This window comes from Rhea pennata, chromosome 5 (assembly GCF_028389875.1).
Source record: "Rhea pennata isolate bPtePen1 chromosome 5, bPtePen1.pri, whole genome shotgun sequence".
NCBI classification, from domain to species: Eukaryota; Metazoa; Chordata; class Aves; order Rheiformes; family Rheidae; genus Rhea; species Rhea pennata.
In genome coordinates this window covers 8,291,370-8,316,359 of record NC_084667.1, presented here as the reverse complement: position 1 = coordinate 8,316,359, position 24,990 = coordinate 8,291,370, and the positions used below count along the sequence as shown (strand labels likewise).

The 24,990-nt window shown below is 36.7% G+C and overlaps 1 protein-coding gene and 1 long non-coding RNA gene across 6 annotated transcripts in view; one reads left to right on the top strand and one right to left on the bottom strand.

Annotated features, from left to right (window-relative positions):
* Positions 1-1,615: 1,615 nt before the first annotated feature.
* LOC134141557 (uncharacterized) lies at positions 1,616-13,562 on the bottom strand. Its single transcript, XR_009958632.1, has 5 exons — positions 13,050-13,562; positions 11,241-11,404; positions 6,535-6,663; positions 5,611-5,726; positions 1,616-1,895 (listed from the first exon to the last, which is right to left on the bottom strand). It is a non-coding gene; the product is annotated as an uncharacterized LOC134141557 (long non-coding RNA).
* Positions 13,563-13,629: 67 nt separating this feature from the next.
* DPH6 (diphthamine biosynthesis 6) overlaps positions 13,630-24,990 on the top strand; it is a 211,798-nt gene continuing 200,437 nt past the window's right edge. For 2 of the 5 annotated variants that reach the window (XM_062577852.1, XM_062577851.1), the window contains exons 1-3: positions 13,630-13,761; positions 17,652-17,746; positions 20,033-20,226. In XM_062577852.1, the coding sequence (XP_062433836.1) occupies positions 13,739-13,761; positions 17,652-17,746; positions 20,033-20,226 (312 nt within the window). In that variant the 5' untranslated portion in view covers positions 13,630-13,738. Of the gene's footprint in view, positions 13,762-16,732; positions 16,809-17,651; positions 17,747-20,032; positions 20,227-24,990 lie in introns of those variants that run through there. The other 3 variants (XM_062577850.1, XM_062577849.1, XM_062577853.1) reach the window with 2 other exon arrangements.

Genomic DNA, 24,990 nt, shown 5'->3' with positions numbered 1-24,990 from the left:
CAGACTGTGCTGCAGACACTGATTTATAACTTCTCATGATTCGCACTGGGGCAATTTAACCATCACTAGCTGTTTATCCAGGCACCAGAGATCATCTCCCTCATAGCAGTGACAGCGTTTTCAGTCCCAAAATACTGTTGTTTATAACTTAGGATATTAAAGTAACTACAATTAGTGGCCATGCAAAGTAATAAAGAATTTAATGTCCCAGACTGGTTAAGGGGTAATATGGCATCTTTTCATCCACACTGTCCAGCAGATGCCCAGGAGCATATCAGCATATCAGCTGATATTTGAATATCAGCTACTTATTCAAATTCAACAAATGAATCTTCATTACCAGTTTGCACTGATTAAACTAGCTAAATTCTAAACTAATTTAATTAAATGAATATAACTTTTGCATTACAGCTCAGCCCTCAGAAAAGAAGCATTTGTTAGTTAGATTACTTACATTTCTTTGTTTTTATTAACATTTCTTTGTTTTTATTAACACTTGTTTAATTTGAACCTGAATAAACAACACCCTTTGTGAAATTTTCATTAAAAGAATCAGAATATGCCAAAAAAACATTTCTGAATACTCCAGAAAGTCTTCAGGAGACGGAAAACCAAACAGCCAAACTATCACTGATATTTCAGAATTTAGGGATATACACAAAAAATATTTTTACCTAGGTAGGCATGGAAAGAAGTAGGAGCTCCTAAGGCTTTTTCAGATCGTCTTCTAAAGCAGAAGGAAGTAACAAAATAGTTCTTTTCTATTTCTTTACCCTTCAGATCGTGCTTATACTGATCTTTAACTGTTCTCCTTTATTATCTATACATCCATATTATCCAAATGTCTTTTCCCTGGTGGCTGTCTGTCTCTGAGGAGTGCTGATTAAGATGAACTGTGTACGCCTGCTCATTCTCAGCAGAAGCAACCTTTTTTTTTCAATCTTTCATTCTGACAAAAGATCAGCTTGGGACAGTCAACACTATTGCATATTTACAAATTGAGATTTGTGAATTTGCTGGCTAGTACAAAATGTAACAGTATGCTTTGGTAAATTTAGAAAAGCTTTTCTGCTCATGGCCTAAGAATCCTGATATTTTTTTTCGTCAAGTAGCAGATAAAGTAGCTCCTAGAGATCTGGTTACGTCTTTCTTGTTTTCCTACAGCATTTACCTACTTGTCCAAATTGTTTTGTAGCAACAATCCTCTATTGTTGCAGTGAAGCCATTTTAGTCAACATGTAAAATTTAGAGCTGCTAAAGCTTTGGCTTTGGCATGGATGAGTATTATCTGCCTGAAACCACGCTTGCTCTGGGAGCGTTTGGCTATGGTGGTGCAACTCCCTGGACATAGCCTCAGGCTTTGGGCCCGTAGGGGATATTGAAGCGCCTTTGTGATAGCTGAGCAGTGATTAAAGATGTCAGGTGACCTGGAGCTCTGTTATAGGACATAAAGTTGTGGCCAGAAGCCTTTAAACCCAAACACTTGTCTGTGTGTTTATTAATGCCATCTCTAGAGGTAAACGTAATATATAGTTAAAAAAAACCCAACAATGCTCTATTTTTTTAAAACTGGATTTATAAAGTCCAAACGTTTACTTAGAAATTAAAGATTTTGGTATTGAGGCCTCTAGGAAATGTTGGCAGTGGAAAAACTAACCTACACCAGATGGCAGAGGTTAAAGAAATACTATAAAATATGGCTTCTATTCATACAGTTCTCAGGCAAACAGAACCCTAAGCAGCAAAAACCTGTGAAAGTGGAAAACCTTTTAATTTGCTTACATTTCTCTTTGCTACTCAGCAAACCTGAGAGGTATTGTATCATCACGTATCAAGAAAGTAATATGCCAGATTGTTGTAACAGGTGGAATATGTTTGTTTGTAACACGTTGAATCTGAAATAAAGAAAGGACCAAAGTTACTAATGGGTTCTACCAAAACATCTACAAAATCTAAGCACCTCACATTTGTACCTGCAAAAGTAAATGGGTAAATTTTCTGAATAAATGGGAATTTGAGTTAACAGCTCAATTTTACACACAAAACATAAACGTTATACTTTTAAACTATAGCAAGTTTAAATACTTTGGCAAGGTGAAAATATTTGTTGAGGGGAAAATGTTTGCTGAAAAGATTAATTTGCATTAACATTATAATTAACCACTTCATAAATATAAAAAGTATAAATTGAACATATTATATCTAGACTTTATTCTATTTTAATTAAACTTTATCATCTCTAAAATTAATCCTTAGTTTATTTTTTTGTTTTTAAGTTCGTATAATCACAACTGTTTTGTAACTTCAATGTATTAGACATTGCTTCCTTACATGGTATTTGGTGACTTATAATATAAATATTTCATTATAATATAAATGCAGCATCTTGTGTGTTTTTCTCACTTCAAGAACTAACTTTAAACCCCAATGTCTAAAGCATAACATGTAGTATAACGCATTTTCTTATTATATATGTAGTTATGTGCTTTTTAAAAGGGAGAGAGCGAGAGCGAGAGCGCTCTGATGTGAACATTGGGCACAATGGCCCAAGCTGCCAAAAATACTCAGTTGTCAAAAATGCAGATGGCATAAAAGCACAGAACCAGATCAGTTATTGGAGTTCCTTTTAATAGGAGCTATTGTAGGGATTTTTTAATGTAACTAGGTGCCTAAGAATGCAAGTGGGCAGCCAGTAAGCTTTTCAAGGGTACCTAGATATCTCTTCAAAGTCCTATTTATCTGAACAGTTAGGGACCTGACACCTTGAAAGACACAGTCCAACGTCCAAGAAAGAAGTAAATGTGGTCCCAGATAACCAACGGTTAAAAAGAAAAACAGCAAGGCGCCTACGGAGAGAAAAGCTCCCTGAAGTCTAGTGCCTTTCCCTTGAAGTAAATAAAAAGAGCTGAACCAAACGGGAAGCTCTGCACAACAAAACAGCTAGTGAGCTGCAAACGTTCAGCAATTTCTGTATCCGAAGTTTCTGAGCTGAAACGGCAGTACTAATGAAATGGCACTAGGAAAGAAGATTCAGATGAGTGATGAGCGAGGCAGCTGATGCAAGAGCGCGGCTTGGGGCAGCCTCTGCACTTCCCTTCCTGAGCCGTGCCCAAGGGACACGGAGGAACCCTGCAGTTCCCAAGGGGCTCACAACTGCTGCGAGTGCTTTCCCTCTTTCTGCCCGCTCCATTTTCTGCCCCTTGCCTGCAAGGAGAGCGGCATTTCAGTGTGAATACAAAGCCCCTTTGCAATGGATCGAGTCAGTGTTCATAATAAACTCATCTCTTATTGCTAGGCAACACTGAGCAATGTGAATTTGTCACTTCTGTTTGGTGCAACTTTCAATTTCACCTCCAACTGTAACAATATAGCCTGCTATATTTTAGACGCCACTATGGTTGGATGCCATCCCAGGAAAGATGTGAACTACTACTGACAGGGAGTGAATGACTGGCAATGGGCATAAGCAGTTTTCTGATTTTTAAGCCGTGACATATAATTAATTGCTAGATTTAGTCTTCTGTGAAAGTCATACTTCATGATTCCTACTTACTGATTGCCTTTTAGATATTGCAAATGTAACATACGCATTCACCAGACAGGTGAATTTCTGTTTTTATGTTGACCTCTTTTCGGGTGGTGCTTGCTCCATTCAAATTTCTCCACATCGTCTGTGTTTTTGAAGGATGACTATATATAAAATTCAGATCTTACATACCCCCAATCAAGTCAAAGTAGCATTATTTCTAAGGCATGTATAATTGTTTGTTTGAATTAAGGCTCATGTCATAAAAAGTTACTAAGCAACTCTCACGCACTCCTGACTACCCTTAGTATCCAACACCACTGATTGTTAAACAGTTCTGATTATTGGAGAACGAGGACTGTAATTATCATTTTTATATGAAATAATTCCCCCATTCAAGATAAGTTTAATTCTATGGCATGCTATCTAGGCTCTTTCTGTTTACAGCACTGATAGTCCTGTTTTAAAAATTTGTACATGATTATTCAATGCGGCTATTAGGTTACTGTTCTTCAATCTTTGAAGACTGTTAGGTCTATTTGGAGGCAACAAAAAGGAAAATTGAAAATTTATATCATTCCACCACCTTTGGTTAAGATATAACCAGAAAAAGGGATAAATTTCTACTTCAAAAAATGCACACTTAAATCATCTTCATCATAAATCATTTCTCTAAATCTTTAGAAACATTTTATGATTACCTGAATTTCAGAAATTTGCAAAAACCTGAGAATCTTAATAATATTTTAGTCTTTGCACATTTTCACTGAGTAACTGAAAACAAAAGGAGTTTCTATAACTGTATGAATGAACCGTGGCATGTGCGTGTTCTTTTAAGAAAGGCCAAGGGTGCAGTTCTATTTTCTTAGCTCTGCTTTCATATTTATGTGTCTCATTTCCAGCTCATTGCTGATGCCTTAGTTGCACTATCCATCAACACTTTTATCCTCCTTGTTCCTCAAAAAGAACATAAAATCCTTTTTTATGTGGTGGTAATATTATTGCAAATAAAAGCAAATACCAAAATCTTTATTAGTCTGCCAAAATAATAAACTATTTAATAAAAGCATGCTGTAAAAATAAGGTCATTTGCATCACTCAAGTTTCTTGCAGGAAATACAGAGAATTATTGGTCAAAAAGTACAAACTGACAGCAATTATTTCTGTTGTTGATCTAATGCTGCCTGAAAATGGGTTAAAAAATGCACTGAGGTTTTGCAAGTTTGCTGTCTTTAAATGTTTGTTTTTAATGCTGTTATGTATAGAGGAGCCTGGGAGAATCAAAATTTTCAAAGCCCTGTTTTTTTTACCAATCTTCTCCATAATTGAACAAGGAGAGAGTGGATAGACCCTATTAGAAATCTTTACTGCAAAGCTCGTGCTGACCTTCTGGCTGCCTTACTGCCACAAGATTTATCATCCAAATATTTACCATTTTAATATTCAGTATTAATTGTATTTGGTTAGGATTTGTGTCAGCTTTAGCTATATTATTTTTTTCACTTTTTTCTTTTGCCATTCTTGCAGACAGATCAATACAAAGCTTTTATTTAAGAAGTTGGTTAAATGTTTAAAGTTAGTCAAAATATGTTCTTTTAAAATCATGAATGTAATGTCTGATCTTTTCTTCTTATTGTATTACAAACCTGACCATTATTTTCTCACTCTGCAGTTTCTCTTCCCATCTGGCAGTTCTGCAAGTACGTTATTGATAGAGCGTAGAAAAATCAGTTGCCGTGGTGAGATTTAAACACTGTTTATGATATCCTTGTATACTTCCCAGGAAGAACATGCATATAAATATTAAAAATAAGCTAATTACTATTTTTCCCTCAGACATAAACTAATTACCTTGCTTGCCATAATCTAAATGTTAGGGACGGATCCTTGGAAGAACTGAGAGTTTAAAGGTTTCAGAAGGATTTCTGTAATTCTTACAATGATATTTTATAACTTACACAGTTGTAAAACCTTATAGATCTTAAAATACTTGACAAAGTGTAATTATGCCCACTTTACAGATAGAGAAACTGAAACAAAGAGCAGCTGAAGTTGCAAGAAGGATCGTGCAACAAGTTACTGACCAAACAGAGAATCAAATTCCAAGATTCAGATTGCTGGTGCAGTCTCATATTTTTGGGCTTTACTGCTCTGCTTCTTAAGTGTGATAGAGGTGCTCCAGTTATTTAGAGGATGAGACCTGTACAGAGATGAAATATTTTAAAAATACATTATAGATATTGAAATGAGCACTTCATAGAGCCCTGTTAGTATATCTGATCATGCTTCAAACCATAAAATAGCCAGGAGTTATTCTCCTTGCTTCACAGACTGCAGTATGACTGCTGAAACCTGAATTAACTCTGATATGAAATAATGTTTAGGATGTCATGCCACGTGATATGTGCAGAGTAGATAAAAAGCATGTGTGTCAGGAGCAGCTACTTTTTTTTATTCTGAAGGTGAGGAAAAAATGCATTTCTGTATATTAGTAAGTTCAGTAACTGTAAGTCTCTGTCTTGCAAACACTTGAGTTGGTTTACACATTCTGGTAAAATTAGCCATATGTTTTCAAAAACTGTAGCTAAATTAGTGGTTTCTAAAGTTGACTTGTTTGGAGGATAGTACTTGCAGTAATAGCAGTTGCTGGAGTAACAGCTCCCACATATATGTAGGACTGTACATGAGCAAGAAGAGGGGTTCAGCTGTTAGGACAATTGTGCAATAGAAATTGTACAATGAAACACATATCATAGTTTCAGAACACTCCACCTAAAGGTTTGTTAATCAGTGGTATGGTTTAAATTAAAAGCACTTGCATTACATGTGCTTGGTATTTATTGGGATTGCTATGCTATCTACACATCATTAAGACAAATTGTACAGATGGGATTTTAAAAGATATAGATAATTGTATGAATGTTAATTAGAGCTTTTTCTATTCAGGCTAAGATATGCAATAAAATATCATTGAATCACATTTTTCAGAACATAATATATTGAATTACCTGTAAAACTCAGCAGATCTGCAGACATCTTTTAAGAATTATTTCTGAGTTGGATTACTGAGGTACAAGAGAATTAAGTAAGTTGTCAACGGTCAAACAAATCAGTGGTAGATACCTCTAGACAATAACCTGTGATTCAGAAGAATATAGATTATTAAAATTCATCTCAGCTTCTGCAAAAAACAGGCAATGGTAATTGGGAAAGTGAAATTGATACCCATACAGCAAAAAATAGGAATCACTGGCCCTCTGGATTAACTGCATAGGGGACTAAGGCCACAGAATCTGTGAAGTGATTCATAACTTGGCCTTTTAAGGAAATCTCTGCAGATGGATGTTAAAACTTCTGCTCTTGTCTCAGTTCTTACTCCTGGAGTGTAAAGATGCTGTAATGTTATTGCAGTGGAACAATGACTTGTGTTTACTCTGTTTTAAATCTGCAAAATTGCATTTTTTTAAAAAAAACATAATGCTTATATTAAGATTGGAGACCAGGTATTACAGAATCAGTGGGTCAACTAAACAAGATGTTTTTTTCAAAATCAGTTGTTATCGCTACAGTACTTAGAAGTGTCTTTCAGACTATTGCAAAATAGTTCTCTACTTCAAAGCTTAAACAACATAAAAGAAAGCATACAGACAAAGAAGTGTTAGAAAGGAAATAGCATGCCCTTATTTATAGCACTTGCCCACTTGTCACTCTCAAATTCTCATCTGCCTTTCAAATGTAGTGTAATCTAATTATGCATACTGTATGCTCGTACAGACAATTTCCTCATTTAAGAGTATGTGGAGTTTGGTAGCGGCTTTTGTACTTTTCTTTAACCTGTTTCAGAAATAGCACTGTCACCATTTGTCTCAGTAATATATAGGATGATGAAAATTGACATTTTTCTATATAGAAGCAAAAAGAGTATTAGTTTTATCAAAGACTATATCCTCCGTTCCCCTCCAGTTAGATTTGAATTTGGTCACTTCAGGCCTTTCTGTGTAGGATGATTTTAAGCAATAGTCACTGTGGTTGCAGGCTCTATCACCTAATAATTGACCATGACAGGAATTATATGTCCAAAGCCAAGGGGTAGAGTGAATAGCATATGTCAGGGTCAATTATAAGGTGGAAGACCCTGCAACAAAAAAAGCCTGCACTGATTAAAGCATCATGTTGACAAGGGAGCTGACACTTCAGTGTTATTTTAAAGGGCACTGTCACAGCCACCCTTCCTTCAGGTCTCAAAACCAGAGCCATATTTTGTTAGTGGTTTTACTATGCACGATGTAATAAAGTTCTGTGGGACACTGAGAGGGTGTTTTTTTTGGTTTTTTTTTTTTTTTTTTTTTTTTTTTTTTTTGCATTTTTGCAGTGACAAAATGTATTCTTTGTGTCACTCAAATTTAACCTTGACTGTTTCGCTAGTTAGGTCAAAACAGGTCCATACTTAGGATATTAATTCTCCCTTCAGTAATGACTGCGAGGTGAAAACAGTATTAAATGTGATGCAGTTAAAAAGTGTTTTGATTATTATAATTTATTATTTGTACCAGCAAGATTGAACAGGATAGGAACAGAGGAATATAAAGAAAACAGATATTTTTATTATTTAAAGCAATGTGTTTAATATTTCATGCTACAAGAAGATTTTTGCAGAGTAACAAATTGGCCAAATAAGCTGCTGTTTGATTACTCCCCTGCAACTTCAACAGTTTTAACCCACTCAGATCTTCTTAATCAGTGAGGAACTGCCATTTAGTAACTCAGTAATAATCCCAAATTATATACCATCTCAGTAGGATACTATAGTTCCTTTACAGACTTTTATTGCATCACTTCAGTTTTCTGACTCCTTCCTTTTAGGCTCTTTCTCCAAACTTCTGTGCCTCTGTAAAAATACCTGAGTCATCTCTGCATTCACGATCCCAGTGGTTTAGCTCATAATAATGGAGAACATACTGTAGCTTAACCTCATTAACTAGACTGCTAATTTCCCTCTGTTTACATGGGTTATTATCCATGAACACATTTTTCTTGGGTGTTTTGCAGCCATCATATAGATGGCTAACTCCCAATAAATTAAAGCCTAACATTTTAGATTCAAAGTTGTTAGATGATGAACACATTCTAAGGCTTATTGAGTCTAAAAGATTTTTTTCTTCTCCTCTAGAATAGTTAAAGATCTTACTCTTGTATTCTAACATACAGAAATGCTTCAGAATTTCTGTCTATTGACTCTTCATTGGCAGGTAATATAACTTCATACGAAACAATTCACGTTAGATAATATTGAGGCTGGGATTTGCATTTATCTACAATAAAATCAGCTCTGATCTACATCTGTATCTATGCCATATTAGACTAGGTCTCACATTCATATTTAAAAATCTTGTGCACATTTAAAATGGAAATGTTTATTTCTAAAAATCTATTTTTCTTTTCAGGATACAAAAGGGTCTTTAATCCATAAATGTAATATTTATGCTTAACTTTTCAATCAAAAATGGCTCCACTGCCATTTTCACTACTGCCATGTAGTGAAATTTTTCTACGTGTACACACACACACTACAGGCTTTCTGGTGAACCAGACGTACTCAATTTTTTTTTTTCACTGAAAGTACTGATTTTTTTTTTAGGCAAAAATATACTAAAATCCTATGGAACAGAAAAAAAGGTAAATGAAGAATTTTTCCAGTCTAGCTTGACAGTGTCTCTTGGTCATAGTTGTTTTTACTGTTTTTACTAATAACATAAAACTTTGAACACTGAAAACAGATCTAGTCAAGTGAAAAAAGTCTCTACCTGCCAGTGAATATTAAATTTAACTTGCGCTAGTGTCTGCTGGAAAAGGAACATACTAGTCATTTTGATGAAGGTGTCACCTCATAAGATTTTCAACGCAGGCTGATTTTATTCATTTGACTCACTGAAGACAGGTAGATCAATTGATAAAAATGAAGGAATACATCAAAAGCTTAGAAAAACTGGCATCATATAAGGACCATTGCCTATTACTCGGCAACATACATGATGCTATCGTAGGACTAAATTCTGCGTCTATTACAGTGGGAAATAAATATGGGTCTCAGATCCTTCTTGAATGTTAAATAGAGGAATAAGTAAAGTTGCTGGATTTCATACTCTGCAGAAACAAGATAAATCACTATGAAAATGACAACCCTTTTCTTATCAGAACCAGGAACTACAGGATTAGCTGTATATATTTTTAATAGAGTACTTAAAAGAAGGAAGCCCATAGACCTGGTACAGCACAGATCGCCAAGACTGTATCTGTGTGAATGGCTGCAGACAGACATGAGGTCACTGTGCGCCTACTTCTATGCAGAATGAGGTCAACAGTGTGACAAGGTGTTTGGGCTAATCTTAGCAGGCCATATTAGCTTACGCATAATACGCTGCTAGCATGATTATACAGCATTCAGGGCAAACCTGCTTAAATCTGGTGATCTTGAAATGTGGACAGAATAACCTTGAGTCCTTCTATACCCAGATGGGGAGATGTGCTTTCTGAGAAATACCTTTCATTCAGCTTTTAGTAGTGTATCAATACATCTCACGCTTGCAAAAGCAAAAGGTGAGGTTTTTTTCCCCAAAATTTAGTTTCAGCACATCTCTAGGAAGAGTTTATAATACCCTGCCTGCTGTGAAGTAAGTGAAAATTTGGCAAGTTGTCAATGACAAACAGCTAAGGAGCACCACAGAAAGTTTCTTAATTTAAAAGACAAAAATGTTCTCCTTTAAAATCTAAAAACATTTTTCTGCGTTGCATAAACAGCTTTGGGTGTTAGCAGCAGTGAAAATTCTGCCACCTGTTACACAAGGGAAACTCCTTTGCAGTAGAGTTGGAGAGACATACCTTAATGAGGGGCAAGAATGGCACGTTGCCAGCTACACCAGCGTAAACCATAACATTCTAGTTTCGGACTTGGCAAGGCAGGTAAAGGAGGAAATTTTCAAAATCTGTTTTAAAATGGAAATATTCTTCTAATGTTATGTCTATATGGAGTATTCTGTTTCTTATTGGGGATTATAATAGGAAATCTTCTTTTAATTAAGAACTTCAGCAGCTCACCTTTAACTGCCAATCATTGGATAATTGGCCCTTTTCTAATAGGCGCTGCAGCTCAGGTATGGTAAAGTGACTGTTTCTCAGAATAACTTACTGATAGTAAGTTATTTTTGGAACTCATTTATGAGAGAACATAATTAACTATTCCAGGTCGTTAGGGATACTGCTTTGCTTTTTTAATCCTCTGACAGGTTCCTCCAGTTATATTAATTCATTATTACTATTTTCAACTTTCCAGGCAGAAAAGGATGAGAAAGCAGCACCGAGCCATTGTTGCCTTTCCGCACAAAGTAGCTAGTACTTCTCTGAAAAGAAAGGCAGCTTTGGTGAATTTTATTGTTTCAGCAGTGCAGCAGCAGAGTAGAATATCTTGGGGCAACCAGCTTGAGAGATGATGCACTGTCTTTTGTCCACTGCCACGTGGCAGAACCTTTTAAGAGTAGCAACAGTACACCAGAACTCATCAGGTGAGTCAGAGTGAACAGATTTACTCATCGAATACATTTAAAATAATTTGAAAGCAGCATTTTTTGGGGGGTAAAGTATGTCATTTATTTTGAAACCCACTTACTAATTCAATTTCAGCACATTTCACAAATTCTATGAGCTAAAACCCACTTACTTTATTTTTGATAATAACTACTCATGTCTTCATCATCAGTGGAAGAGAAAAGGTCCAGTCCTCCTAGCAAATGAGCAAGACTTTGGTCCTGCAGTGTCACAGATAGCTTCTGCTTCAAACAGAATGTCTGAATTGGTTGTAGCTGGCGATTTGCTTCTTCAGAGCTGTAAAAGTGAATGCAATAGAACAGTCATCTGCAAACCAGCAGCACTGTATCAGAGTAGATTAATAATAATGGATCTTTGCAAAAGCAGGGGACTTGAGAGTTATTTTCCTCAGATCTTCTAACAATGCACTATTTAGAAGAGAGCTTTACAAGTGTTTGAATTTGTGTTATAAAGCTGTCTGATTACAGCTACTGATTTTATGGATTCTCCATTTTCCAAAGAAGCAGAATAACTTATGCACATGATTTTTAGACTTTTCACATACTGTTGCTAAGCACTTTAAACCAGCATCTTTTAAACGTTCACAACTACTAGTTCAATTATTCTTTCTTGCCATAGTCAAAAATAAAAACACATTTACTCTCTTTCAAGAAAAGAAAAGACACATGATGCATGATAAAATAAAAACTCAGGTTTTTGCAGTAAATCAAAATATCTTTGTTCTGTTCTTTTTTTTTTAAAAAAAACAGTTCCTCAGAGGTGTGGTTATTTCTTATAATAGTCATTTCACTACAGCAATATTGCTTCATTTAACTTAGTAGTAATCTCAGCTGAAATACGTAAGTCCCTTGAATCCCTTTTTAATTCAGAAATTCAGAACAGGCCTCTATTACCAAAAAAAAAAAAAAAAAAAAAAAAAAACAACAACAACAAAAAAACCACCCTACTAAAATTCCTGCCCTTTAATCTGAACTTTGCATCCAAGTAACCTGATTCAGAGATTCAGACTATCTAGAATATTTTGAAGTGCAGAAAAGGCTAAGAATTATGTATTAAATCATGATGATTAAACTAAGACGAACTCTAACGGACCTGTAATTAGTCCCAGTGATAGCCAAAGCATAAACTGAGGATTTATTTTCTAAAATATCCAATTTTTCATAATCATTCCTATACAGAAAAAAACATGTTGTGCTTATGTTCTCTTCACAATCACTTACCAAATAAATTATACACTGAACTGAGGTTCTTAACTTTTCAATGTGTATTTCAGGAGGTATTATCATCTCGTATCTATCTATAATTACCGACTCATATTTTACAAATTTCAATCACTTTCTGTACAAATCATGCACACTAATAAAGGAAAATAGGATTTTCCAAATTGTTTCATGACCTGTAAAAAAACCTTAAATACTCTTTCTGTCTCAGTATGCCTTGCAGAATTTATTTGGGCATGTTTATCACTAGAAATTAACACGTTGTTTCTTAGAATATTTTTTCCTCTTTTTTTCTCCATCTTTCCTCTTCCTGGGATCTCTAGACTGAACGGTTTGCTTGCAAGGAGCTTATATAAGCTTACATAAGGACTGTGCCCAAGGACTGACTGGTACGGATTGTCAGACCGTGCTGTGTACTACCAGGCTGCACGGCGCTGGCGAGTTAGCACGTACAACGCGCACCCTCCATATCCCAGCCCCGCTGAACAAAGCCTTTACGTGGTGGCTGCTAAAATTCAAGAGGAACCAGGAATCGCAGCTCCCCGCCACCACAGCCTACGGGCTGCCGTGCCACCGCGGTCGGCGTCGCTGCAGCTTGGATACGGAGCGGTGCGCGGGGAGGCTCTCCAGGAGACACGGTGCCTGCCCCGCTCGCCCCGCGCAGCGGACGCCAGCAGGGCGAGCAACAAGCAGCGCCGTACCGGTTTCCTCAGTCGCCCTGTCTGCGGCGGGCAGGACCTTCGAGACCCCAGGCCCAGCTGCGGGCCCTCAGAGCGCTGCTCCAAACGTGGCCGCGGAGCCCCCAGCAGCGTTTCCTCTGGTGGAAGAGGACTCCCGAGGTTCATCTAACCACGCTTCACCCTCAGGGCTCTTCCATGCCTTCCACGCCAGAGACCAGGCTTCGGCGCGCGTACGCCCAGCGCCACGCGCGCCCGGGGGACTCGTTCCCTGACTGACCCGGGACGCGCCTGCACGACGCTGCGCGATTCGCCCGGCCAAACCGGGCCACGACGGTGGAGGTTTCCCGAGTGGTGGCTGTGCCCTGCCCCAGCCCCCTCACCCAGTTGCCCCTCCAAAGCAACCGGCTGCAGCGGTTTTATCGCTGGTGGCCGCCAGCCCTCGGCCTCCCGAGGGAGCAGGAGGGTGCAGCGGCGCCTGCGCGTGCCGCCTCGCGTGGGCGCCCGCCGCGGGTGGCCGTGGGCGGAGGGGGCGCTCGTGGGCCCGGCCCGGCTCGGCCCGGCCGCGCAGGCACTGTGGCGGCCTGCCCCGGGAGGAGGGCCCGCCGCGGGGAGGAGGGAGGCCGGGCCGCAGCGGCGGCGGCGGCGCGGCCCAGGGAAGGCTTTGCCGCTGCCTGGTGCTGCGCAGCCCCCGCCGGGGGCCTGCGAGCAACATGAGAGTAGTGGCTTTAATCAGGTAACAGGCCGCCGGGGCGGGGGGCGCCATGCGGGGCGCCGCGCCGAGCCGAGCCGAGCCGAGCCGAGCCGTGCCAGGCCGCGCCGCGCCGCGCGCAGCACCGCGTCGCGCGCGAGACCCTCGCGCCCGCCCCCGCCGCTTCCTGCACATGCGTTTCCTGCCCGCCCGCCCGCCCTCCCGCCGCGGCGGCTCCCGCCCGGGCGGCGGCCGCCCCTGCGCGCCCCTCTCGCGCCTCCGCCCCGGCGCCGGGCCTGCAGCAGCCCCCGGGCTCCGTTCAGATGTGAAGTTCTTTCCCCTGCTCGTTTATTTCCCGTCCCCTCGGTCCCCCGAGCCCCTGGCCAGCCGCCCCCGGCCCCAGGGAGGCGGCAGCCGCGGCCTCGCCGCGCTCGCCCCCGCCGGGCCGCCTTGCCCGCCGCCGGCTGCGGCTTCAGGTGTGCTCCCCCCCACTTTTTTTTTAATTTTTCTTCCTCTGATGCTTTACAAATGTTCCATGATCTCTTAAGATATATTTAAAACGCACGAAGAAAATCTATATTTCATTTTGCTTATTTTTTTTAAAAAAACAAACTTCACTCAACTGCTCGCAGTTCGATGCACCTTGTCTTTCAGAGGCTCCTTCATTTCCTTTGCGCCCTGTTCCTGCTGCTTGCTGTCTGCTCCTGCAGCTCTGCCACTGCAAATAGCTTTTTGTATTTTTAGAAAGAGATTGGCGTTATTTTTCTTTTTTTAACAAAGGTTCGTTTCTTGAGAAATCCTAGTAAATTAAAAGACTCTTAGTTGGGGAACATATATATGGGGAAGCACTATCCTTAGCACTGTATCATCATTTTTGGGTGCAATCACTCTGTGTACTGAAACCTTAACGTTTAATGTATTAAATTATCTCAGGCAATGATTAATATCAAACCCTGTTGAAACTAGGTTTGGCCACAATAGGTACATACCAGTGCAAAAAATTATCCAAAGAGAAAAATTATAGAGCAATTTTTACCCACATTTTTTCAGATTTGCATAAATACGGGCTAGCAAAAGCTATTGCTTTTTCATGTACAGACAAGATTTTGGCATCCAGGTTTATTTATTTTGATATCCTCTAAGCAGAGGAATGTGTTAAAAGGCAGGATGAAATAAAATCCTAAAAAAGGATTTTGTAACACAATTGCTATTTTAATGGGCAATTTTACAAGGATGGATTTAGTTTCAGAAATAGTTTTAAGAAGAGTTTTAAAGAGACATCAAAGTGTCTGAAATCTTTGTAACAGAGCTAGCACCAAAGATCAGAGGGGAGAAAAAAAATGTCTATTTAAGAAGTGCTTCTTACTTTTGAAAAGACCAGGATTATATATGAAACTACTTTAGTGTGTTTCTTTTTCTTCTAAAATGTTGACCACATGTAAAGTTGATAGTCTTGTTTTAAGGTGGTATTTATGAAGTAAGCCCTGTATTGTAATTTGTGCTAAATCCTAGTCATTTTAAAGCCCGTCTTCTAACTGAAATGTGATGCTATTTCAACTCTTTAATTATTCTAGAATTCTCTTGATGCAAATGGTTACACCTGTCAATAGAAGGGTATTTTTATTTCCAAAAGTCTTTTATGGAGTTGTATCTTTATGGTTACCTTTTTTTTTTTTTTTTTTTTCCTGTCTTTTTGTTTGTTTGTAAGCCTACCTGTTACCATATCTGGAACATTGTCAAAACTAATCCTGAATGTGGTCCAATTTAAGACAGTCAGTTTTCTATAAAAATGCTTTGTGCTTTCTTGTGTGATGACATTTGGGAGGAGTTCCTAGGAAACATTTTCAAAACTACCTCAATATCTGCTTTCATGTGCCTTCTTAAAGCTTGCTTTTTTTTTTTTTCTTTCCTTACAACATATTTGACAGCAGTTGTGTTGGTGCTGTTCTGAGTCCACCTTCTGCAGTACTGTAGATTACAAGCTTTTGTAGGTGGGCACCTTTTTTTATTTTCTTGGCACAATTCGTTTGTAGGGCCATGATGACAGTAATACAGAAAATAATTAACAATACAATAACACACAATCCAGCTAGCACTCCACAGATTTCAATTAAGTAATCTGAATTTAGCATCGTCTTAAAATATTTTTTAGATTTTGGAAAACTAATTGAAAAAAATGAATAGCCTTTAGTCTAGTGCCATTTTTATTTCTAATTATTTTTTAAAATGTTAACATTGACATGCTGTAAATAGCACAGGCAAATAAATACCTATTTTCATATTATGATTTTTCTTAAGTTGTGCTTGGAGTCAAAATTAGAACTACTGTAAACCTCATTTTTTTTTTAAGAATGAATTCATTCAGAACAAAAAGAGTCTTTGTCTTGTTATGATTTTGTTAAGCCTGGTATTTAACAGTACAAAGTGGATGGTAACTACATCAGCAGCATCAAGCATGATATCCAGTATTAATGAAGATACGATTTTATATTATGTCGTCTATGTACGGGTTAGAAGAAAGTTGTAGGCATACATAAGAAAAATGTCCGATATAGATGGAATCTCAGATTAGAAATCAATTTATTAAAATATTTGCATTTATAGTTTATGTTTCAGTGCTATAAAAATTACTTTATGAAAATCTGTTAAGCATGAAAGAATGTCATGTTATGTGTATCATTTCTCCTTAGTTTTCAGTTGTAGGGCAAATTAAGGTTACCATACAGAAACTTAGCATGGATAAAAGCAGAAACTGAGGGAATAGCTATATGACTATATTCCTGTAACACACTTTTGAAAAGCCATTTGGAGGGGTAGGTGACAGTGGGAAATTAATTAGAAATGATGTGGTCTCAAAGAAACAGATAGTCTACTGTGGCAAGGGCTGCTTGTTACTCCCTATTCCCCTGTTCTTCCGTATGTGACTGTAATGAGACAAGAAGTAGTTGGACAGACCTGATCTAGATTTGTGTGTTCTAGTCCCTGCCTTAGAGTGTAATTTCTGAGCTTTGGCTTTTCAAGAAGCTGCACAGAACCTCCGTCTGCAGTTGTGCTATGAAGGCTGTGAATCTGAACATGGATTTTTCTAAGTGGTGTGTACTCTAGATCAGTCTTGGTTTTATTGAACTGTAACATTTCTTTTGATAGGCATTAAAATCCATTACAAGATTTATATTTTGGCTTTACAAGGAGAATGGGATTCTTTCCTTATTGATTCTAGTAGGTCTTGAGTGAATGTCAAAATTAATGTTTTTCTCTCTGTTACAGTGTCATCTCTCGACCTTAAAGAATATTGTTCTGTTTTTTTCCTATTTTTTTTACACCACTTTTATCTGCAATTATATGCAATATATATTAAACCATACGTTCCATGCATAGCCAACTGAACCTGCTCCTTGTTTAATTAAAACTTAATGTTAAGTACTTTTAAAATGTTGAAACTTCAGACAGTATATCCTGTCAAGTGTAATCCCTAACATGAGAATTTTCATTTAAAAAGATTGCTAATGCTGGTAACTCTTTGGAGCACATACTGTCTTTTTACCCTAGTTAGCTAGTAATGGATAAAAAATTATTCATCATGTCTCTGGAATAAAAGACAGTCCTTGTTTTGAAGGGCTTCCTGTATAAGTGGCTGTTCTTCATGGAAGGTGTCAGATTAGAAATAGGATATAGATTAAAAATAGATGCACATTTAATGGATACAGCATTTAGACACTAATCTAAATACTAACCATTTCAATTGTACTTTCTGTTTAAGCTTGCTATGGTGAAGTCCTACCAGCATGGTTAATTTTTTGCAACCTTTTTTTTTTATTTGAAAGCTTTATAACCAACTCTGATTCTAAAGTTTAAGTAATTAGGAAAAAGTCATAAGAGGCTAAAACTTTTGGCAGTGCTTTACCTTAACTGTCCCTATTTTCTTTTCCTTACAGTGGTGGGAAGGACAGCTGTTACAATATGATGCAGTGTGTTGCTGCTGGACATCAGATTGTTGCCCTAGCTAATTTAAGACCTGCTGAAAACACAGGTATGAAAGCCTCATTTCTCATAGGAGGTTTTTTGAAATAAGAAACAATGGAGGCACAACTATATCTGAAATAAGTTTTTATGTATTTTTATATAGTTTTGCATATTGAAGGACAATTTGAAAATCATCTTTAGGAGGTAACAGAAAGAAAATGTTACGGAGACCTAGTAAATGTATTTTTACTCAAAGGGAAAAACACACGAGGATGAAGACCAGTAAAAGAAAGGCTTACACAATTTGAAAAAAGGAAAACATGACTATTTCTGGTAGTATTAAGCAGGGAATGTGTGAGTTCAGCAGTGCGAATAATAAAAAGTGATATGAGATATTGTCTGACTAAACAAACACTGTTTTTCTAGAAACACTTTTAATTGGGATTAACCAATCTAGCTGCCAAAAATAAGCAGTTCTGCTGCTGCCTGTTCATTCTTAACCCCATGCATCCTTCTCTGTTATTGTAGCCCAGCATTTGTGAGCTGGATTGGGGCACTGATCTAGATTAGAGTTAACCTTGGTCTGCTGCTTTTCCAAATGCCACTGAGTTAGTTTTAACATGGAACAATTTTCTGATCAGTTCCTCACAAGCTGAACTTAGACTTGTTTCTACACAAGATTCTCAGGTGATTCTCAGGCACGTCTAACTTGAGGAGAGAGAGATTACTTTTTGTGTGCTGGGCTAGGGTGTTAACTGGATGAAGTAAACTTGAAATGAGGTTTGGAAAGAGAGTGAGTTGTTTCCTGGTTAGCAGGGGACAATTTCCAGTATGAAGTATGTTAACATCTGTTTTGCTTAATGTATGTTATCATAAGATATGATGTCTGGTAACTGCACAGTAGGAAGATGTGCAGAAGTTGTGAAGGGAAAGGTGAACTGAGATCACAGATGACTCATGGACTGGACTGACAAGTACTAGAGAGTGGGCAGGAACATATTTTTATTCCCTTGGTGGCTATGGCAAAATGATCTCTAATCTTGTTGAAATATATTTGTCTTTAAACTAATTTATCCACATCAGAAATGTAGAATATTGTCATTAAAATCGTAAAATGATCCCTTTAAGTGTGTAGTTGGAAATTTTGTGTAAAGTTAATTGAGGTGCTTCAGGCAATAGTGGGTTCTATTCCATTCATTTTATTTTATCGTGTACCACTGTTGCCTGGATAATCTCAGTTAATAAAGAAACAGTGTATTCTGAACTGAATATCAATTTAAAGGGACCTTGTCATGTTTTATGTACATTGAAAAATATTGAGGTTTATTTTAAATAAAGTTTTCTTGCCCAGGTTGGTTAGTTGCGATTATGGGTTCCTGGGCCCATTTTGAGCAGATACATAAATCTGGTCTACTATACTGCATCAAATGTGACATGACATAATGATTACATCACAAATTAGTTATCTCAGTCGAGTTGTAGACCTTTCTATCTCCAGTGTGTGCCATATGGGCATACAGCAGAGATGCTTTATGTGTCTGGGTCTGAATTAAGAGTTCCTGCATTAAGATAGTGAATTGTGTTAGTTTTTAACAAATGAGGTAGAAATTTCATCAGTAATGTTGTATTGCTTTGTTGATCTGTTAAAATCATCCAGGTAATTTTTTTAATGTTAACTGTGTATCAGAGAGTTTGAGATTGTCTCTTGATTAAAGAAACAGCAGCAAGCAGTTGGTTACATTCTGAGGTTAATTTTTGAAGCGAGTGGAGTAGGAAGGGACTGAATAATATAATAGATAACCTTTTCTTTTTGTAGCAGTTAAAGCATTGTAACAATCTACTTTTATTCTGCTTAAGCTGCAATAATCTGTTCTTCACTCTTGATGACCATGATAACTGATTGAATGGTAACATTTGGGGATATTTTGGCAACCTATTGCTTATTCTCAGTGTTGCAGTGTGTTCCAAGTTTCTTGCACTGAATATGTTGAAATGTAGTTAGGTTTGTGTCTCTGAGCTGTGCATCTCTCTGAATTACTGTATAAATATGAGCAGCATTGGTATCTTACAAAATTTTTGGATGAAGCATGGAGGAATAGTAAAGAAGAGGTAGACAAAACAATTTCAAAGTAGTCAGCAAGTTCATGATATGGATCTTCTTGTCCATAAGTCTGCTGGGGTGAAAAGATCAACTTTTTTCTAAAAATCCATGTTCATAGAGGTGGTGTTAACAAACAACTCTGAACCAAAAAATACTACCATTGAGTTTTTCCTCAGTGCTCTGAAATGTTGTAATTTTCTGTAACTGTTGAAAGAGGTACTTAATATCATGCTTATTTCTTAATTGTGGCAGGGCAGATTGATGAATTGGACAGCTATATGTATCAAACAGTAGGACACCATGCCGTTGACCTGTATGCTGATGCAATGGATTTGCCACTCTATCGTTGTTTCATAAAAGGTACCAGTGTTAATACTGGACGAATGTATACCACATGTGCGGAAGATGAGGTTGAAGACCTTTACCGCCTTTTGAAACTTGTTAAGGTATGTTGAATGAAAGAATGAAATCCTTGGAGGTGATTATGTTGCTTCAATACATTACACTGATCCATGAATTTAAGTAAATAATCTACTTGTGTATTTATGGAAAGCTGTGAAAAAAATTTTTGGACACTTCTGCTGCTATAAGTCTAGTTTCTATTCCTTTGTTTTTCCTTACAGTGTAAATATATATAGCATAACTTAATTTAACCTATTCTTTTTTTCCCTGTTTTAAATCAGACTAATCACTGATTAATTCTCATTTCAAACCAAAACTCTGTTCATATTCAATACACCTCCAGTAGGTGCTTGGCAGATAATACCAAAAAAAACCATAATTGTAAAAACTATCTATAACCAAAATGGAATATAGAGTTTCATATTTGAAATAATGCATTGCTTGGATATTTGAATGTGAGATCTTTTTGATAAATGCACAAAATCCAATGTATGGGAAAGTAATGTCTATACATTTGTATTTCTGTGCATTTATGCTCTATAAACCAAGTTTTCGGTTCTTGGTTTGTATGTTGCAGATCATTCACAAAGTATTACATAATATTTCATGGTTATGATTTTCATTCTGGTAGCCCTGTAACTATATTCTAATGTTTCATGTAAAAGCAGTAACATAAACTAATCTTTTTAACTATAAAGCCATTTTGAGACATAATGAGCATATTTCCTAAAACACTTGAGATTTGCTCTTTGCTGTTCTTCAGAAACTTCATGTGGTACTTGGGTACTTGATTTCAATGGAATCTGAATTATTTCTTGGGAGAAATGAATAGAAAGATTCCCGTTAACTCCAGAGTTTTTGGATGAAATTTGAGTAAAAATGTTATGTCTTTTTTTTTATCTTGGGTCTTCCAGTTATTTGTAATGATGTTTCCTCTGCACAAAACTAAAATAATGTGATGTTCAGAGGATCATATTAATTGCTACAGTTACTAAGAAGTAAGTGTTTAATTTTATTTATAAAATTGGTAGACTACTTTCTTGAAACTTCAGCTAAAGATATTTCTGATCTTCAATTTAGATATTGAGCATTTTCTAGCCCCCTTTTCTCCCACTCCATTTTTCCCCCATGGAAATCAAAAATGAGATTCATAAACTTGAAAGCTTCAGGCTTATACTTTGTTTAGTATTAAGAAATAATTTTGCAGATAAGCCTAGGAATGTAGTTTTGAGTGCAGGATGTTTCCTGAACCCTGTTGAAGTCAGGTGTTATGTTTTCTAAATATTTTTGACAGGGAAATCATGCTCATTAAAATAAAATTGAGATCCAATGTCTGTGTTGGAATATGAGACTACTAAATGGAAAAATAGTGCATATAGGCAATGTTATCAATCTAGAGTGCTTCACAAAGTTTTAAAATGGAATATGCGTATCATACAGGACAGGTTGAAAGAAATATGGTACAGCACTTTAAAATGATTTTTTGAACCATGATAATATTATGAATTAGATAGACTAGTATATATCGTCTGTTAAAGCTGCATGATAACAGCTTTCTGATGCTGGGAAAGATAATAAATTACTGATCAATTTAATTAAAAATGGGCAGATTCGTGGCAATTAAGATTAAATTTACCTTTCGATCCTTGCTGTCTTTGGAGAAATGGATGCTTTGACATAAATTAATGCTAATGTTGAATCTTGACAACTTATGCTTTTAAAGTTCATACGTGGTAATTATAACTATAGTTGAAAGTGATGTTACTGAGTTGTCTAGGACTGAATAACTCCACTTTCTTGTATAAAAATATTAATTCCACTATAGGATATTTTAAAGACACAAATATTATCAATATGTTGCTTTGTATATGTTAGACACTGTATAGTGTCTGTATAGCCTTTACAGTCAAGCACATTTATGAAGTTCTAGTGCAAAAGTTTCAGCAGAAATCTTGCATATTCTGATGAATGATTGAGTATATGAGGGGGGCATAATCTATAGGAACTGCAACTCTTCATGTTGATCACTTTAGTTTTAAAAAAGAAATGATTTTTTTTTTGTCTCTCATGTGTAAACATTAGCTTTGGAAGCTTTCCTTTTTTTATATATATTTGTCTATGACTACATTTTTATAGCTTTACTATGTAAGTCTTAATCACTGTACATTTTTCATTAGGAATTCTTATTTTTTTAGATGATGCTAATAGTTTTAAATAGAGAGCTCAATTTACTGTCTGTTGAATTGGGGGGAGAAATCTGCAAAAGACATGTAAAAATGCAGCCTTGAGTTAACATAATTTCAAAGCAATGGTCAAAATAGTATTTTTCTATCTAATGTTTTGGACATAAGAATACAGGAAAGATATATCAAGATGAAAACCATATACTATATCTTACTTTCAGCTTGTAAAGAATATCAGTGTTACAAGTAGTTATTTAATAATAAATTAAAGTAAACTCCATTTGAAAAACTAGTATGAGTTCAGAAAGTATTAGACACTTTTAAAAACAATTTTATGAGAAAGAGATTTCTTTAAAAGTTAAATATTCCACTGTAGTGCTGAGGAACCGAAGACAATAGTTCAGAAAGTGATATTGACTGTAGATGGATGTGAAACTGTTAATTTTATTTTCACAAGCCCAGATGAGTGATGAGCTGAAGTAAATTATATTTACTTTTAGTTACCTGATGTCCTGTTCTAGATTGTCCATGTTGAATGCGTGTTGGAAAACACCTCAGAATACTTACATAATGTCTAAATGTTACTACAGAGTTCTTACCTCATAGCAGTATTTCTATTTAATGCAGGACATTCAAATCCTGAAATCTAAGAAATAATTTAATCTACTATCCTTGTTACTGAATAAGGATTACTGAAATTCTGTTTCTGTTCATGTTTGTTTGCATGATTCAGGTTTTCTCAAGCAAATCATGTAAGTGCTAGACTTCCTTAGTTACCTGAATTATCCTTCAGAGTTTAATCCCCACTTTGTCTTTGAAATCAGAAAAATGTGCAGGAAGACTGCTTCTTATACCTTACTAATCAAAAAGAATGGACCATTGAGGGGCTTTTATAAAACTTTCCTGCAACATACTCCTCTTCATAGGTGTGTTTAACTGCTTTCTCCTTTTTCTAGGTAACTATGATCATGTCCAAATATATATTGGGATTTAATGCAAGCACATACTGAAGTTGTGCTAAAGAAGTTGAATGTTGGGTTGCTTTCTGTATCCTATGGACAGTAGTTTCTGGACTGTACAAACCCCTGTAAGATATATTTTCCTTTGGGGCTGGGTTTCAGTTGACAGTTCTGTCTTGTTCCAGGTTTTTTTGCTTTGTCTCCTCTGCTGTGTGAGGGTTTGGCTTTTATTTGGTAAGATGCCGCTGGATGTTGGTCTTGAAAGAAGAGGTTTTTCCTTTGAGCTATTTGTTCATGTTTTTCTATAACAAAATTCTTAATTCTTGTTTTTGAAATTATGTCAGGAGAAGTATATTGATTCTGTTTCTAATTTCTTTATAATAAATTTACTTATGCTTATCCTTATTTATAAAGCATGAGAGATCATTTTCAGTGCATTTTCACTTTTAACGTGTTAGTTTCTGTTAGAGTTCTCTTTGAGAAGCACTTTGTGGAGTCAGAACCTGCAAACTAACAAAAACCAGAAATGCTTGAAAGAAAATAACATACTGGATCTCGGAACTGAAGGATTAATTGTGGTATCATTGATCACCAGCTGAAAAAATAAGTATTGCTGTTGGGTGTATTGGATATATGAAATATTTTAATAATAATAGCCTTTGCATGTAGCACTATTTCATTTTATCAGTATCCTGGGAGGGAAAGGAGCTGTAATTCTTTTCAAAAAATAATGTCCTGGAGCATCCTGGAGCAGTGATCTTATAACTCAAAAAGTCAGTCACTGGGAATAGGTAACATGCCTTTTAGTTAAAGCAGCAAAGAGCTTATTAATACAGTGTGACTCCTTTAGTTAATAATTATTTTTGAAGGACAGGATCATGATTTTGTAAAAAAACCATAATGATGTTTACTGAAGACAGGAAGTATTCCTGTCCATATTACAGTTAACATTACAATAGCTGTGTAATTTTTGATGTTATTTCACATGATACACTGATAGAAGTGTATCAGTCCATACAGGATTATGTGAAAGAGAGGGAACTCCAGGACCTATCATTATTCCATGAAACTCCGTAAGATTTGGAGTTCTTCAGGAATCAGTGCTAAAGCTTGAGGTGAATGGATGAAATGCAAGGTTACTCTGCTGTCTTTGTGTGGGGGATAATTCTCTCACAGAAAATAAAACTTTCAGTTCCACATTATTCCTAATGGTATTTCTGCATGCTAAGGAAGCAGTCTTTCTTTTTTCCTTCTTCAAAATTTAGCTGTTGTAGATAATGGATAAAATGAGTTCTCAAGTTCAGTCCTTTCTATAGATCTTTTGTTTCTGACATTGGCATAGTAGTAATCTTCACATGGAAGCTTGCCTTTTGAAGTAATGTTGCTGGTTTGTTACTTTGAAAATCTCCAAAGTTTAACTTTTATTCAGAGTTTGACTGACTTATTTTATGCTACTTGTGAAGTTATTCCAACACTTACATTTTTGTAAGCTTATCCAGTGCTGTTGTTGGATTTACGGTATTGCCTTCTGCCCGTTCTATATGCAATAACATACTTGTACAAGGAAAGATGTTATTAGTTGTGAACTTTTTCTTAGAACACAGATTTTGGTATTGTATTAAATAAATTCTTTATTATACGTCTAAACTATTACCTAGCATGTGTT